Source organism: Colias philodice, chromosome 12 (assembly GCF_061535455.1).
Source record: "Colias philodice isolate Cphi_HAF_F1 chromosome 12, ilColPhil1 Martin Lab GWU primary, whole genome shotgun sequence".
Taxonomy (NCBI): Eukaryota; Metazoa; Arthropoda; class Insecta; order Lepidoptera; family Pieridae; genus Colias; species Colias philodice.
Window position 1 is genome coordinate 4,554,915 of NC_143097.1, and position 18,974 is coordinate 4,573,888.

The 18,974-nt window shown below is 32.0% G+C and overlaps 1 protein-coding gene and 2 long non-coding RNA genes across 5 annotated transcripts in view; all 3 read left to right on the plus strand.

The window, feature by feature from the left end:
• Nucleotides 1-18,974, plus strand: part of LOC149483922 (uncharacterized) — a 188,253-nt gene that overhangs the window by 134,397 nt on the left and 34,882 nt on the right. The gene's annotated exons all lie outside the window — the stretch shown is intronic.
• The window catches only part of Gbs-76A (Glycogen binding subunit 76A), a 43,218-nt gene that overhangs the window by 17,489 nt on the left and 6,755 nt on the right, over nucleotides 1-18,974 (plus strand). The window contains exon 1 of one of the 3 annotated variants that reach the window (XM_089701454.1): nucleotides 7,492-7,828. The exons of the other annotated variants lie outside the window; for them this stretch is intronic. Within the exon in view, the coding sequence (XP_089557580.1) occupies nucleotides 7,769-7,828 (60 nt within the window). The 5' untranslated portion in view covers nucleotides 7,492-7,768. Of the gene's footprint in view, nucleotides 1-7,491; nucleotides 7,829-18,974 lie in introns of those variants that run through there. 3 annotated transcript variants of the gene reach the window in all.
• LOC149483936 (uncharacterized) lies at nucleotides 749-2,358 on the plus strand. The gene is made up of 2 exons (XR_016316360.1): nucleotides 749-1,281; nucleotides 1,772-2,358. It is a non-coding gene; the product is annotated as an uncharacterized LOC149483936 (long non-coding RNA).

Consider the following 18,974-nt stretch of genomic DNA (forward strand, 5'->3'; position numbering starts at 1 on the left):
ATTATTATCAAAGACGTTTTGTTTGTTAGTACCTAGTAGATATATTGAAAGTGACAGCGCTGATAAGTTTTTATAAATAAATATTATTTACTTTTAGAATGTTTATAATTCTGTTCGTAATGTAAACATTTCACATCTAGTATAAATTGAATTTTGACGTCAATTTTATTACTTGTTTTATTTGTTATTACTTGCCTACGTTTTATTAAATACGTCGTAGGGGTCATATTTTCAGAAACTTACCTAGATCTCAATATAGCCCGAAGGTAAAGAATAGAAGACATAACAAAAACTAGATATATTTTGTCTTCATCAAAAAAGAACAGTTTCAAGAATACAGAAACATAAGTGAAATAATGGTTGTGTAATGTGTATTGTTTATTCAAAGGCATTCGTAATAAACGCTTTCGAAAACTTAAATCGTCAGCGGTCTGACCACAACCAAAGAAAGACGAAAAAATGTGCAATAAGTCGTAATGCGAAACTCAATATAATTTCTCATAAAATATTTTGACTAGATCCTGATTAGAGATAAATTGATTTGCTATGCAGTTAAACCAGCTTAAATTTCATTACAATAGATTCAATTTTAATCGTTGCATGTCCGTAACTCTCTAGGGTGTCGATTGCTTGCCCAACTATTGGTATCCAGTGACAATTTGACTGGCTCTAGACGTTTATGCAATGTCTAACCTGCATGACAGCTGTAGCGTAACAATTATAGGTACATAATAGGTAAATGTATGTACCTCATGGAACTATAGTCATACTGGAACCCAAACTCCTAAGAATAAATAAAAAACTGATAGAATGACCGCAAGTAACCCCTGTTTACCCCATAGGGTAGCCAGCGTGATTGTAAATTTTTCCCCTATTGACGTGCATTAAAAAATCGACTGTCAGTAATAATAGTCTATATGACATAAATCATTAATAAAATCCGCTAAAAAAATGAAATTTAAACGAGATTCATGCAGGTTTGCTTTTCCATTGAAATAACAAAGGTTTACAACTTTTAAAATGGACTGCTTATCGAACACGCTCATAATTTTTTTCCCATATTTTGAATTATGTTATGAAAATCGTTGCGCGGCAGCCCCAATTCTAGGTGTCAAATAATGTTTACTGCAAAATGGCGGGGCGGATGTTTATGTTCATTTCGTGAGTTTGTTCTTGTATTTTGGAATTATTCTGAGCCAAAATTAATAGAAATGGTTGTAAATATATTGTGCGCGGTTGCAAAAGTGAATGGCATCCAGGATGTGATATTATATTTCATTCGTAAGTACAAAAAACCATGCATAAACTACGCTTCATGTAAAATTGTAGTTTAGTAATATTTCTACTTTAATTGTTGTTAAATCTGGAATAATAGATCGAAGTTGTGATTATAATGTTAATTTTGATTAGGTTTTTTCCATTTAACATCGTTATTTGCTTATTATTAAATGTTTCATGATTGTAATAAATATTAGACTAGGGTGTCCATACTTTATAAAATTGTGTACATATATTTCGGTATGGTATTTTATATGAGGAGAAGTCTTTCTCCACTTGAGTTAGTTCAATTGGCGTGAAAGTTAATGGTATAAAAACGTTGTTTACTACTTTTATATAATGATATATTGTAAAATCAAAAACTCAAAGTACATACATATATGGTACCTACTGAAATAGAAGCACAAGACAACAGCACAAATTTTGTGTTATCTGTATCTAAATGACATTTTTTTTTTTATATTTTGCAAATAATCTTCTTTTCTCTTTACAGGTTTCCGTCCAATCTAGCGGAACGTAATACATGGCTAAATATAGTAGAATTAAAAATATCCTGTTTTGAAAAAGTGAAGATATGCAACATTAATTTTAAACCCGCACTTGGCCAGTGTGGTGGATGTGGCTGTAACCTCATAGGAGGCCATGTCCCAGCAGTGGGAACGTAATATATACGTTACGGGAAATAAAATGTATGGGAGGGTTTAAAGTTACATTTTTAGATATTTCTTGTTATATTTAAAAAAAGTTATTATTGTTATTTTACTCATTAGGTAAAGTATCATATCAGTATCATATCGATATCAGTTTAAAGTTTTTTGATACCTGCAATAGTTACGGAATAATCACCTGTGCACACTTAACGATTACACCCTGAATATATTATATTTTGTTTTTTATTGTATGATAGGGAAGCGCTAGACCACGATCTCATATTTCAAGTACTCTTAAAACTATTTAAATACTTAAGGGTATGGAATGATAAAAATATTTTCAGTGAACCGATTTCGTTACTTTTTATTGTTATTATCTTATAATTTGCAAATTTGTAAAGGCAGTTGGCATTGTAATGATAAATAAATATTATAAAACACATTGATATTTTACTTCATTAATTCCTCAAATGACTGGACGTAACGCCAAATTATACAGCAAAATGTTGTCATAATTTATAGCGGTCCTGTGTTCTGAAGATGCAAGACGGAAGACGCAAACATGAAAAAACGCTGAAAGGAACATTACAATTTTCCAATGTTAAATACTTGAACATCTATTTTTTATCTATTTGCAAAAATTCTACAGTAACTATATTAGAATAATAAATGCAATTACGTAATTTATTTCCGCCGTAAATCATCAACCATCAATCAATCAATAAATATAAAACTCTCCCGTTACTTAGTGACTGACAGACAACGCACAGCCTAAAATCACTGGACCTAAAGACATGAAATTTGGCACACATATCTAGAGTATCCTAAAGGTGCACTTAGAAAGGCTATTCCGAAATCCCCACGGGATAAATGGGATTTTATGTTTTATGACTTCAACGAGGACGAAGTCGCGGGCAAAATCTAGTATTATAGTAAAATTTTAATACGAATAAAATTGATGTATCCGTTATTTTTTTCCTTAATATCCTGAATTTTTTACATTTATACTCACCCCACGGAAATATAGACATACTATATATATTATGACTCACCGTAACTAGAAAGAGACGGAGGGGAAACGATAAGATTCAAGGTCAAATTTTTTGACTTTACTTTTTCTTAGGGAGTGTGGGTTCCATACGTAGTATATATAGTTCCATGATGTACCTGCAAATTAGATTTGCATATTCCATGTGTTTGTGTTTCTGTGTCAAATAAACTTTATTTTATTTTTTACTTTTTATATTGAATAATCTGTACATGTATTAATAGATTTCGTTAATCTACGAATCTACGTACTTACTAACCTTACGTTAAAGAGTTATACAAGCAATGACGTGATTAAAAATATCTTAGTACCTAAACAAGCATAGTAGTTATAGTCGAGCTAAGTCAAGTCAAGTACTACTTATCTGATTTTATATCATTATGAATGAATATTGAATAATGATCTACTAAAAAGCCCGGTAAAATTGCACAGAAACGTTATTCATTTATATATTTAAAAAAGGGCCCTATGTTAAATTGTTATACTCAATGTTATACTTACCTTGTGCCCGCCTCTATAATAATTTTCTGCGAAATGATTCAGATATAATGAAGGAACACCGAACATAGCTATCCCACAATCCGCTATTATTATTATTTAATATTTCAGTACGATTCTGTAAGTACAGCTTATCCGTTATCAGCACTTGTTTAAGGTATGGCGTGTCTGGTTTGGTTTATTTCTGGTGCAATTTCAAGCAGGACCCGGTATTTCAATATGATATAGATATAGGTAGGTCTTTGTCGTTCTATACAACTGTATTCATTGTCAGAGGGAACTTGAATTATCTACAAGCATTGCGGGGTCTGTTACCTGGTAACAGGCTATGCATTCCAAGGATTTACTATAGAGACGGAGAAATGTGCAAACTGCGAATACAAAATAGTTTATGTTCTATCTGCAGTTTACGCACTTCGGGCACCAGTTCTCATAAGGTTACCTAATATATTATGTATGTGTATTTTTCATTCATTGTCAAATCTTTAACCCTTGTGAGAGAGACAAATAAAGGTTTTTTTAATTTTTTTTTTATTTTTATCTGTGTGTACCTACATTTTTATGTTTACGCATTCATAAAGACGTCTTGAACGTGCAATTTGAAGACGAACATAATGCTAGGAACGCATTCCAATTCAACATTGTAGAAATGATCTATGGATAATTTCTTTTTTCGGTAATATCTATCGTTATTGCCGATAACATCTAAATCATTTAACTGATGGCATTTTTAGAGTTCCCTAGTAGATGAAACATGATCGTCAATCGTGTGTTGGAGTTAGTTTTGTTAAGGTTTACGCGTAACTAAATATAACAAACATTTTATAAATATTCGTAAGAAAGTCGAAGAGGGTTTTCAAATCGGTACGTACCTATTTTATTTTACAATCTACTTGAAAGTTATTTTATACGGAACGAGTAACGCATTCCATGTTTAACGACGTTCTTTATGAATTTATTGTTAAGCCCAATATTAAATTGGTCTTTGGGACTTAATAGGCAACTTTTAAATGTCATTTCATATAATATATGTTGGGCGTGAATCGTGTGAACTTAATTATACTACAGCTTTGTTTATAACCTTAATCGCATTAAGTTCGAACTGCATAATATAAAACTTGATTTTCCTGTGTATCTTCTTGAAAAACTTGTACTTTTTATATATCGATATGTAGCTCTTTTCTTTCTTTTATATACCGGCAAATAATTTCAAACCAATAAGATATGCATTGAAGTCCTAACTCCTAACATTAGTATTTTATCGATAACGGTGCGCTTGATAATTATACATATTACCTAGGTATTATTTTTGAATATCTAAAAATTTAATCTATTATTTTGTTTGATATCATTTTTTTTACGTTGTAACAATTTATTAATGAGTAGACCGTAGATTAATCATTGTTTGAGATAATTATTCGTTTCTGCGACAGAAGATATAGGTATGACGAATTATTTTTTAACCCTAAAGAAGGGAATAGGCGTCCCGCTTCTAGAAAGACCAAGATGCATATTTTAATGAGCAAATCGCTAGTTATACACCTTGTAAATTGATCGAATTTAAGTACTTCATAAAAAATAAATTTAATGTTTACATGTACCGAACTAATGCCGAACTAACAAAATGTACTAAGCTTTGTAATACAAAAAAGTGACATTCGATAATCTTATCGTCTTACTTATCGTGTCCAAAGTTTTTGCCCCCTCTATAACCAAAGTGTAAAGCTGCATAGGAATTCATTGAATATTTGAATGGATAGTATCGGGTGCGCCGGCGCATTTATCACAGCATCCGAGAGAATGCATGTCGAACTTCATCTAGCGTAATCTAATTTAGGATCCGTTCTTGCGACATGTAACAAATTGAAATTTATGATGGCTCGTTTATACTGGGTAGTGATTTTGGATAAGTTTGTTTTGAGTTGTCTATCATTTCAATCTATGGAAGTAAGATGTTTTAACACGTTCGCTGCGAAACAGGGCTTGAAACACCCTGTCCGTGTCTCGTCGTTATAGCGGTAGGAAAAAACTTAAACTTCTCTGTCGTGCGGGAGGCATAACTTCCATCTGGTTCAGTGTAGGAAAGTGATATCTATATATCTGAGATGTGCTATTGATTCCTAGTTCAATGGTATACCGACCTTAATACCGGGTTTCTTAGACCTCGTGCCGCACTGAACAAATAAAAATTCTAACACAGTGCGGAACGAGGTTGCGAACACCTCGTACCACCGCGCACCTCGTACCGCACCTTAAGCTAGCTTCACGCGGTTAGTGTTGTGCAACGCATTCGAGACTATTTGTGGAACAACTTATTGAAGCTTTTACAAAGAAGGACCTGAATGTGGATACAGGTAATTTTCAAACATCCTAACTACTCGTTAATCGTTATCCATACTAATATTATAAATGCGAAAGTAACTCTGTCTGTCTGTTACTCAATCACGCCTAAACTATTGAACCAATTTGCATGAAATGTGGTATGGAGATATTTTGATACCCGAGAAAGGACATAGGCTACCTTTTATTGCGAAATATGTACCACGGGCGAAGCCGGGGCGGACCTCTAGTAATAAATATCGTTAATAGAAACGTGAATGTGACATGTTGAGTAACTTTCTACAAATATGTTGATAATCATGATTACTATTAGTGTGTTTGTTCATTGAATCAACTAGCGGCAAATCCAAAACACCCGGCAATCGGTGTATGGCTCATCAAAATTTAACTCTTGCCTAAGTCAACAAGCCAACAAACAAGGCACATCATCTCTTAAAGGGATCAAAGAAGAGGAGATGTGTAGGATGTTACGAAAAACTCCGCACCTTCTTAACAAGTCGTAAGGCCGACAAAAAATTAAAGGAAATTCTCACAGAATGCACTGGTTGCCAACAATATTCTGGTTTGGCCTGTTTTAATAAAAAACATCCATAAGTTTGATAAATAAATACAATTAAATAAAAATCGATATTTCTTTTCCCATCACTAAATTATATGAAAAACTGCTATTGTTCAGTGCGGTATGGGGTACATCAGACCCCACATTTTATTTTACCCATAGAATCTAAACTAACTAATCTATCCTCGGGCGGTGGTAGATTTAGGTTAATGAACTCATTGTTAATAATAATCACGACAAAAGCCGCACACTTTGTCTTATTTGGTGCCAAAAAAAGGATTTTGGTCTCCTACGGGTGGTGGGGTTTAATATGCCTCGTGCCGCCACAATGTCTGGTATAGGACAAGGTTTAAAACGACCCGTAACGCAGTAATGGAAAGTACAGATACATCTGTGCCGCAGCGAACGTGTTAAATACATACATCTATTGTCATTATTTCTCAATAATCTTCTGTTTTGGAATAGCATACCTGAATCTGTCCCTATTTACGACACGATTTAAATAAAAAAACATTTAATTGGTCTGAAATCACACTTTTGATAATATGAACACGAGTAAATATGTGCATCTAATTGGCTAGTAAATAGATCAAAGTTTAAGTACCTATGTAAATAAGATGAAAACTGTTATGCTAATTTAATTGATTGCTTAGTTAATTATTCTGTTTGTTTACAAAGAGACATTTTACTCTTATTTTCAATTACTAGATGTACATCATAATAGGATATCATAGACCAACAATTCGATAATTTCATTCAATGATTGAAACATTCAATGAATGTGAGTTTAACTTATGTTTCAACCTTTGGTATTTTACATTCCTTACAGTTATGTAGGGTGGGAGAGATCAAAAGTGGAAACCCCGTATTAATTGTCTTGTCTTAAAAATGTAATTTCGTAATATATTTCGTCAAGTTGCCAGCTTTAGCTCAATGGTGGAGGTGAAGGCGCCATATCACGCGGTGGCGCATGCTCATCACGCTCTGGCTGCATGACTTCTATTTATATATCATAGTATACAGGCCTATATCGACGGGATCGGTATTATCTGCTATTGACATAATTAGTGTAAACAAAAGTAAATTAGCTATAATAAAAATGTCGATTAGATGCCTAGAATTGGAAGTGCAGTGCGCGGGCTGTCTGCGCTTGTGACGGACCGGCCGCGATAGATTCTGATCCTCGTCGATCGGCCATTCTGTAACCGCGCGTGCGATGGGCGGCCGCGCTTCACGCTACAATATATATTTTTAATCTACCCACAACCGCCTGCAATTTTATATTATGCTAAAGTAATAGTGTAGAATTTCAAACCGTGCAACCGTGACAGTAATTAAAGTGGGATAAAGGACAATTGTGATTGTGTATGGACCTATGTGAACATTACAAACTTCATGAGTTCTCCAGAAATTAAAATGTCATTGGAGCATCAAATACCGGTGTTGATGAAAAAGGTATTTTTACTTTTATTTAACGATGTATCACTCAAGAAAAGCAAATAACATTGTTATAATATGTTAGCATCCTTGAAATATTAAAACAATTAGGATGAGAAGAAAATGTAAATCAGTTTTTGACCAGTTAGTAGTCTTATTTAGTAATCTTATTACTAATATATAGGTAACTTAAATATTAAATACAATTCAACCTACAATACTTTGCAAAAAAAAAAAAAATAAGAAGGTTATGTCAACAAATTTTGTTTGTCTCTAGTTTAAAGAAAGCCTGTCACTCATCTACAAGGTCGCTTTAATTTTATCTCAATTTATTTAGCAAACTATGTCTAGGCCATTTTTCTATTATTAAAGTATTTCATTGAGATTTTACCAAAATAAAATAATTTTGTATTTTCTCTAAAATTCATGATTTTGGCAATTGCTACAGGTCGTTTTTAATGTTAAAAATATCAATTAATACAATAAACAAATGTGTAAAAAAAATTTTGTCGACAAATTGTAATTAAGTTTATTAAAACTTTGCAAAAACTTAATTCAATCATTCTTACAACGCGACGTACCTAAGTAGAAAGCTGCAATATGTCTAGAATGCAAGTTTTTGCTCTTTTGCAAAAAATTAATGGGACGCTCAGTTATACGCCTTTCCAGTCTGGAATTGTCAACCGACTTAAAGAAGGAAGAGGTTCTTAATATAACTACATAATATATGGTTTTAAGGACGTACTGCACTTGCACATTTTGCATATATGTATTAAGTTTTTTGTAACGTCGTTTTCTTTTTTAATACAATACCAAATATTAAAACTTACATGTCTATAAGACGCTTACTTAAAAACTGATTTAAAAACATGGTATCTTGAACTCCTACTGGTAATAGTTATCTTTATGGAAATAGTATTCGTAAATACCAATTTTTTGGTATATTATATATATTTTAATAATTTCCTGTTCTCATATTATTATGTTGTTGTTTAAACCCGTTCGATCATACAAAAATTTATGACAGAATTATTCCACTTTATGTATAGTCAGATAGGCCTATAACAAGTCGAGGCAAAGTATGTAATCATATTGATAAATGACTCCTGAATAACGAGCAGAGAACGGGATGCTGTCCAATCAAGTGGAATCTTTATGTTCCATTGAACTATCTCCCGGGCGATACAGCACGGTTGTCGAAGAACCATTTCCATTTTCAGCTCTTAATAAATTTAAGCTGCTTCTAATGCTCGGGTATGGTTTAGTTTATGATTGCAATTTGTACGTCGCTTTCTTGATATGAAATAGAGAGTAGACATTAAAGGTGTTTGAAATTATTTTAATGTTCAGGTTTACCTCATATTATAATATGAGCTTTTATAAGTTGAAATCTTACGACATAAATAAAAAGACCAACGATCAAAAATTTGTTATAGTTTACAAAGCAAAAGATGACAATCTTGAAGGTATAATATAAATATATTTATTTCATTTGTGCAATGAAGACACCAAGGTTAAATTTGTTTCCTTCCTGTATTATTTTAACTGACTGTTTTATAATATTATAATTTATAAGCACAACGCCTCAGACTTTTTTTTATAAAGACTATTTCGTAAACATGCACTTTAATTAAATTAAAAGTAATTAAGTAAACAAGCACAGGTCAACCATTACTAATTATCATATAACATCACTCGCAGATATCGGAATCAGACGAAACTGAGATTATTAATATTGTCATTGACCTCACATTGGATCTTGAAATAACTTATAGTGCGTATTGTGAAGGTTGTTTAAAAATAAAATGGTCCACGAGAATTCTGGATCCATTGTAAACGTCTAGCGAAAGAAAGTTTGTGAAGAATATCTTTAATGATTCTATTTTAAACTTTTAGGAAACAAGAACAAATAAATAATGAATGTAAAACGCTTAGAAACAAGGTTCATATTTAATAAATGTTAATAGGGTTAAGACATAAATATTCATGGAGTCCAGCTCTCAATGACGAGAGGTTGCTCAGAGTGTCAGATACAAGCAAGCATGACAGGGTTATAATATCCTACTTAATTTGTTATCTTTCCTTTTCACGTTATTGCTACGTCAGCTTTCACATTCAGAAATTAATTCACATTCATAAAAGATATTCCAGAGAGAATCATAACAAGAGTATATATTATTAACATTATCAGTAGTTATGCAGTAAAGGGTGTCACTGGTCGATAAAAATGTTCCAATTTACTTTATTATCGAAAGACGAGGGCAATGAAAGGCCAGATAGCGTTCAACCTTAAAACCTGCATAGCAATCAGAGGGTATAAATCATCTTTATTTTATACAAACAAGCGCTTATTTACATTAAGATCTGTTTGTAAGGAGATAGCAAAAGTATCTACTTCATGTTAAGCAAAAAATGCCACAAATGGCCATACATAAGACCTTGTAGCGGGTGTACAATTTCGGAATGGAATTTTTCAAATCGGACCAGTAGTTCCTGACATTAACGCGTTCAAACAAACAAACTCTTCAGCTTTATACTTAATATTAGTATAGATTATATTTTATCACCAACCTGGTATAAAATGACTCATTAAATTGTAGTAGCTCCATTTACTTTTTAATAGTTATAAGACATTTCTATTGAAGAATATTTTGGGACGGATTCTGAAAGCTTAATAAAAAAAGATGGGACTTTAAAAGAACCCCGCAAATAGATATTCATTCTTTTGTTGTTTTGAATGTTTTATAGGTGCAGGCTCTTTATTTCCTGTACCTTTTTTCCTGTACCTTTTTTTAATCTTTTTTATTGGCATAAACTAAGGTACACCTTCTGTGTTACGTATCTGTGTGACTTATCATTTTTTGCATGTGTTAGAAGTTCACCAGACAAATTATTTGTACTCACTGCCACACGTATAAAATAATAAAAGATATTTATAATAGTATAAATGTGTTCATAATAAAGCTTCTAAATAAATAAATAAATAAATAAATAAAGCTAGTAGATTCGAAAAAAAAAGGTAATGAAAGAGATTTCCGTCCAAAACTTCTGTAAAGACTAATTTACATGTAGGCATTATATCATCTACGAGTCTGTAGGCAGTTGACGCAAGAGGCTACGGATATTGAACGTAAAATTCAGCGGAATTACGTTTAATATAACAAAATTTGATTACATTGACGAAAATAAAATATTATATCCGTTTAGATTCGATTTTCCGTTGCTCATATGCCAAATACACAAGCAAGAACTTATTTACTAATGGATTAATGCTGTATTGGTTAAAATCGCTTCGAAAATTAGCCATTATTTGTCGTAAAAAGTAAATGACAAAAAAAAGTTATTGTGGGTTATCCATAAGAGATAGACATATACCATCACAGACTTTTCTGTAGACCTTTTCAATGTGTACAATACTTAGTACATTATTTTGATAAAACTCGTAGGGTTCAGCCTGCGTTTGCAATGTAAGCGGAAAAAAATGTAATTATTTACTACATCACATTAGAAACCTCAAAAATAACAGTACTTCTCCACTATTTAATGGATGTTATTATACATATAAACCTTCCTCTTGAATCACTCTATCTATTAAAAAAAACCGTATCAAAATCCGTTGCGTAGTTTCAAAGATTTAAGCGTACAAAGGGACATAGGGACAGAGAAAGCGACTTTGTTTTATACTATGTAGTGATAAAAGGTTGTCTTGTTTATACGATTATGTACCTACTCGTTATTAACTTAATGTAATGTATATCCTTTTTTCAAGAAATAAGCAGTTTGTTTATCAAAAGTTTTGTGACATTTTATCCTGGAGAAAACTTTTAGTGACAAATATTGAACATAATCATAGAATTTAGCGCGAACAAACTTGGTAATGCGATGCTAAATTCTTTCACTAAACAAATAAATGGCGATAAAATGGGGTGAGCAATGTTGATAAATTTAGATAACAAATATACTTAGGTAATATTGACAGATGCCATCGTTGCATTCCAACTTGAGTTCGAGTTGTGCCAATGTTTACAAATACGAATTTAAATTGGCCCTCTTGACATAACAGAAGCTATGGTTAACAATAAACTTATGTAGTATTTTTATATGCTTATATCAGTATTTAAATTATATATTTGAAATAAATGTCTGAATGTTAATTGTCTTAAATAGTTCCTCCGATTGCTCCTATTATATGATGACTAAATATCTGTTGTCGAATTTACATTATTTTAACTAACGCCTTTTGAACCGGTAACAATAATTGTTATTATTAACACAAGAACCCAAGAGAAGAATCTTGACAGAGTGGTAGTGGACTAGTAGAAGTAGCATGGTGTCTTATCAGAGAACAACTTGTCATACACTGTCTCATTACATATTTATGAATGTCCTGCTAATGTAAAGTACCCTATCCTGCAGTCATTACTAGATATTATTGTTATCCATACGGAACATTTCGACCAGATACATTCTCTGCGGGAAACCTGTGGTGTTGCACCAAATGTCACCTCATAGAAAGCGCCTTTAGTTTTCTTATAAACCGGTCCCAGTTCTAATCTACATCGTTCGACAAGTCTAGCCTATATTGCACTAATTGCTTGCCTTATCACTGTAATAGTGTGTGATTTCTTTAATTATTTAGTTGGGGTACATTGTAAATACCTCGGTCAGTTCATGTTAATTATTATGTATGAGCTGTTGAAAGTAACTATCAAGTTTCCTGATTGCCTTACTTTGTAGAATCTTGATTTAATATGACTCTATTGCGTAAGATTTTTTCATAATCACGTACACAGAGTTAAGCATATAATTTCAAATGTTTCAGTCTATTTTTGCTTTAAAAGTATTCACTGTCTGGACACAAAGTAAACAACCCGTGGTATATTTAAATAAAAAATGTCCTCAAATAAAACGAGTCATCGGTGTCGAAATTCGAATGTAATAACATTACCTATACTAAAGAAAATTTAAACATATTAAAATAATTTAATTCAGTTCGTGTTGACTGTTGACATGGTTTATATTGATCATGTTATTCTTGATTTTAATAAACTTCAAGAATTACAAATCCAATACTGTTTATACTTACTAATATTACATCTATAATATAAAAATGAATCGCAAAATGTGTTGGTAAGCGCATAACTCGAGAACGGCTGAACCGATTTCGATAATTCTTTTTTTATTATATTCCTTGAAGTACGAGGATGGTTCTTATGTAGAGAAAACGTAAATACGGGCGTAGCCGGGGCGGACCGCTAGTATTAAATATGAATTAATAATATTTTTAAAACGACATGAGTATTCTAGTGTAGAGGTCAAATAGCGGTCGTTTTGGTCAAGTGCGTTGATTCTGCTTCAGACAATGCCAAGCAACATCACATCATTGTAAATCGTACTATTAAGGTCATGAAGAAGGATCCACGGAAATATAGTTATTCAATTGATACTATTTAGAATCAATTGTGTAGACAATTTATAACGCAATTTTCGCCTGGGTAATGTATTCTACTAATACTAAAGCGTTGTAAATAAAATAACTTCAGTACATTTCAATAATAAATCTATAAATACACTCTTTACCTATTCGGCCTAGGCATTTCCAAAATAAAGTGATATTATTCGACAAGTATAGAACTACCAATTAACTTATTTTAATATAATTGTTTAAAAACATGTTAATCAACTGCATGACTGCACTGCGCGTGTTTGAACGGTGATACTTTTTTGGACATTTAGCGGGTCAAAGTCAAGGTCATATTATCATAAATAAATTTTTTTCGCGTCTGTCGTTAATTCCACCTAAAACTCATAGATTAGATTCAATATATGAGTACGTCTAATCTGATATTAAAATATTAGTATTGTAACTACGTAACATGTTTTTGTAAAAATACGTTATCTATAAAAATGATGTGCTTTCTTTTAAACTTTGTTTATCTTTGACAATCAATTTCATAATGTTAAAAAATTTCATAATATTCATCTTGATTTTATCACAGTATTACCATATTTCCTACAGTAGTGCAACGAATGTACTTGTGCAGAGAAACGGAGGGGAACTGGCGGGGGTCGGGCGACGCGGGCCGCGTAAGGCAAACACGCTTAGTTTGCCTTACCTAGCGCGAAAGGACGACGCAGTCGTATTTTTTGTGTAATAATTTTATTATACATAGGTACTTACATATTCTATTATAGCGCGCACAAACTGTTCCGTTTACGGATGTAAATCTACATTGAAATCCTAGAAGGAAACAATATTTCAGAAAGATTGTATTAATTGTATCTGTTGAATTAAAATCAAAGCTATGTATATGTTGTCCTCATTATTTTCTAATCAGATTGTACATCCCAATGCGAATGCATTACTTAGTTAAATGTTATAAATTATAATATACAATTAAGAACATCCAAAAATAAAGTGTCCACGTAAATAATATTTAGCAGTGCAATATCTGTAATTATATATTTATGAACAAATAATTACATCAGATTTAATAATCGCAATTATTTTGAATGTACATATGAATAAATGATTTCATCATAATATTAATAATCACAATTGTTTTATTTCCCATTTGTTGCAACCCTAGCGTATTTTCGTGTGGCAGCGTAAGTACCTACGCTGGCGGCGGCATCGCGCGACATCAAAGGCGATTCCTTACTTAGTAGGAAATAATATTGTAATACTGTGATTTTATCATAACCTCACAAAATTAGTCGCAAGTGTGTCATTTCAGACAATTTTATACTTAATTTTTCACGCTTTTCGCTATCCGGGTGGTGGATAGCCAATCAAGCATTTCTCAATCTATAGGGAAACAAAGCAATTGACAAATCATATTTCAAACACATCTTTTTAAAAACAAAAGAGTCAATGTGTAAGTAAGCGTTGTTTAAACAGCCTGTCTTTAGCCATAAACTCATGTAACATTGAATGTTTAGATTTGGCAGTTTATCAAAGTTGTAACGTTAGCGTTAAGCGCGTCACACACGGTGAAGATACTATATTATTTTATCTTAAGATACGGTAATATTTTATATTACAGTATCTTAAGGTATCCGGTATCAGCGTTCAGACCATCATTTTTCTTTTTGTCATTGCGTACTAAGACCCCTGTAGAACCGCCATCCTGTTACAAATGACCCACAAAATTTCGGGTCAGTTGTAACAGGATTGCGGTTCTACAGGGGTCTAAGTACGCAATGACAAAAAGAAAAATGATGGTTACAACGCTGATACCGGATACCTTAAGATATTATATTATACAATATTACCGTATCTTAAGATAAAATAATATAGTATCTTCACCGTGTGTGACGCGCTTTAGTCTATGGCATGAAATGAGCCGTAAAGTCGTTTGTAATATTTTCAGTTACAAAGACGCACTAAAATAGTTCACAGACGCATCTAGACATAACTAGTGGCTCATACACGGTTTATAAATAATTGTAGCCCACGTGTTTGGCACCAACTTGCCCTTTCTTAGTGCAAAACGCTGATTTGTCATTGTGACAAAATAACTTACGTAATTTACACGTAGCATTAGCTCAAACAATACATAGTAAAATCTAAATTTAGCAAGACTAGCACGGATCAACGTTCATCACATGGTAATCACTAATCAGTAATCACACGCTGCGTACCTAGATAGTTTTTAGGGTTCCGTACGGGAACCTTTTACTGAGAGTTCGTTGTCCGTCTGTCTGCAAGCTGTAGGTATGATAGCTAGAAAGTGTAGAAAGCTGAAATATTCACAAATGATGTATAATTCCGTTTCCGCTATAACAACAAATACTAAAAATAAAATTTTAAGGGGGTCCCCATATTACGGAACCATTCGTGCGCGAGTCCGACTCGCACTTGACTGGGTTTATTTTTTATTTAAACTAAGATAAGGATTAAATTCGTTTCAAACAGATATTTAGGAAGTACTAAGATATTGCATTGGTCATCATGAGAAGTAAAAAGTTATCAAAAGATATTTCAGTATCTGTATTGCTGTTACCCGTTAGATAAAATGTATAAGAAGTGATTAATTTTTATTAATCATAGGTATAATATTATCTTATATCATTGAGTTAATATGTACTTCTTATATCTATTTAATTTAATCTTGTTTGCAGTTTTGCTAAAACAGGTCCAAAGTGAAAAATATAATGAGAAATGCTGCTTTTCAATATTAAATAAAAACAAAACTTATTTGTGGAACGATATTAAAGTTGAATTTAAATAAGTATACCTATCAATAACACAATAATATTTGAATTGATTTGTTTGCTTCTTTAAAAAATAATAAAACGAAGGTGCCTTTGAAAGACGTAAACATCATGTTCTTCATTGCCAAATGTAATCCAGTAAGATAAAAGAATCTTATATGTCTAAATAACAAGAAATTCACTGATATAGGTATCAACTTTATAACTAGATAGGTATAATATTATGGCATATTATATTATATTCTGTGATTATGGTCAAATGGAACACGATGTTGTTCAATAATTTTGCAAGATATGTAAATTATTATCGACGAAATTACAGACACATATATAGGTAAATACATACATATAGAACTAAGATATTTCTGATCAACACAATAATATGCTATTCTATAAATCAATACTGTAATGATTGCATAAATCATTACCTACTTGATTGTGCCCATTTAGCAAACGAGGTTCATTCGAAAATTCTGGAACGATTGAATAATTCCCTTTGAATTTACGTAAACTTATGACAAATTAAATAAAGAAAAAAAATATCTTCGTTTTAGTTGATTAAAAGAAATAGGTAGTTAATGAAATATTTTCTGCAAGTACCATTTTTTTATTATATTGACAATTAGAGTCAATATAATTATTGACCTTACAATTATAAGAACTTAAATTAAGTGTTGTTTTTGTTTATTTATTTTTTGAGTACCTTTATCACAATAGAATTATATAAACGTTTAACTAATGACTTCATTAGAAGAAGACAAACAAAACATCAATATCGCTTATTCAATTATTATCGTGTTAGACTTTAGAGAGTTAAGGAATTTAAATAATTATAATTTTACCAATATAATCCAAAGATATTCCCTTATCTTGGTTCAATGCCCGCTTATCAACCTCTTGAATGAGCGTTTCATGACGTTTTCTAATGCATGGTATAACAATGGATTTATATTATCTCAAAGAAGAAAATAGGAGAATAATAACGATATATTTCTTCCCTCATTAAATAACAATTAATTAATGACATTTAGTTGTTTATCAAAAAATCAAGTTACATTAAATTACAGATACGTAGGCATATTGATATAATTTATTTGGATACTTTTTGATAAAAACGTGTTACTAATTTTTAATTATGTTTTATCAGTATTCTACAATCGTGTTTGGTTTTATATAGTCTTAAATGACTCTGAAATAAATCGTAATACGAAACTTATGAGTTAGTTTGAACGCCCTAATCCCAGGAACAACTAGGCCGAGCTCAAAAATTCATTCACTCTTAGATATGTCCGTGATAAGTGTAAGTTTTAAAGAATGTATGGATGTTTGATACATACATTCTTAAAAACTTAGGTAGGTACCCAAATGTTGGTAAAACTGATTTGATCATCCGTTTAAGTATTATGAATTAATGTTTCATGTACTTTTTAAGGTTAGCAGAGTTCATTACCAGATAAGGCAGATATACGAACCAATGAATAATTAAATAAAATTTTAAGTCTGTTTACGCATATTTGAAAGCTAACACGTTTGGGCTGACTACCACATTCGAAAGCAAATATTAAAATCCATAATTAATGTTAGATGGCGATGCACGATGTCATTCAACTATGATTTGTTTTTTACTAATTGCAATTCAAACAGCTAGGAAATTAGAGGGAAAATCTATAAATTGTACGTAGAAGTAAAATAGAATGAATGAATGAATGAATGAAAGCTTTATTGTACACACCAAAATAATGAAATAACATTAAGTAAAATATACATAAATTGCACAATAGGCGACCTTATGGCTACAGAGCCATCTCTTCCATGTAACCCAACCAAGGAAAACAGTAACAAAGGACGAATACAAGTAGGTGGTGCATACCAAAGCAATATATACAATAATAATATTATAGTAATACCAAGAAAGTAGGAATATAAATAATACATAATTTACAACAATAAAGAAAATAATATATAATAAAATAATATACAATAAAATAAATAAATACAGATAAGAGAAAGAATGTATAAAGTCATCACTTAATTAAGGACATGTGGTAATCAAAAAGCATATTTTTGAAAACATCAATGGATCTAGCTTTGCGTATGGCTATTGGTAATTGATTCCATAGTCTTAGCTTTGACAGTGAATGAGGTGTTAAAAAATTGTTTTATGTATAGGTACATTAAGGAGGCAAGTATCGTTCGATCTCAAATTCAACCAATGATTACGAGCGTATTCAAAATTATTTTTTAAATAGGGCGGGGTTCTGGGATCGAATAAAATTCCAAACAATAGATGCAGCACATGCCCGGCGATATCTGATAGGCAGCCATTTCAGCCTGTGACGATAAGCGGAGACGTGGTCAAACTTGCGCAATCCAAAGATAAAACGGATGCACAAGTTCTGAAATCGCTCAAGCTTGTCAAGCTGGATTCCAGTTAGGTCACAGAAACTGACATCAGCGTAGTCGAGGATGAGAAGAAGGAGTGATTGCGCTAACAAAATTTTGGTCGGAATCGGAAGAAAGTTTCGTAATCGCTTAAGGGAGTGGTATGCCGCAAATAACTTTTTACTAACATGTTTCATGTGCTCATGCCAGGAAAGTGTAGAATCTATATGGACACCTAGGTTTTTAACAGACTGACTGAAAGGGATTTTAGTGTCGTCAACGTAAACAGATGGTAAATTATCTTATACAATTTTTGACATAAACTGCGGACTTCCAATAATAATAGTTTGCGTTTTGTGGGGATTAATTTTAAGGCCATACAGCTTGCTCCACCTAACGATAAAATCGAGATCAGTATTAGTTGAGTGAATGGCTGCAGGCAAATCCGACAAAGGATCATCAATAGATATCTATCAATACCTAGTGATCTATCAACGCACAGCCCAAACCACTGGACGTATCGGGCTGAAATTTGGCATGCAGGTAGATGTTAGGACGTAGGCAT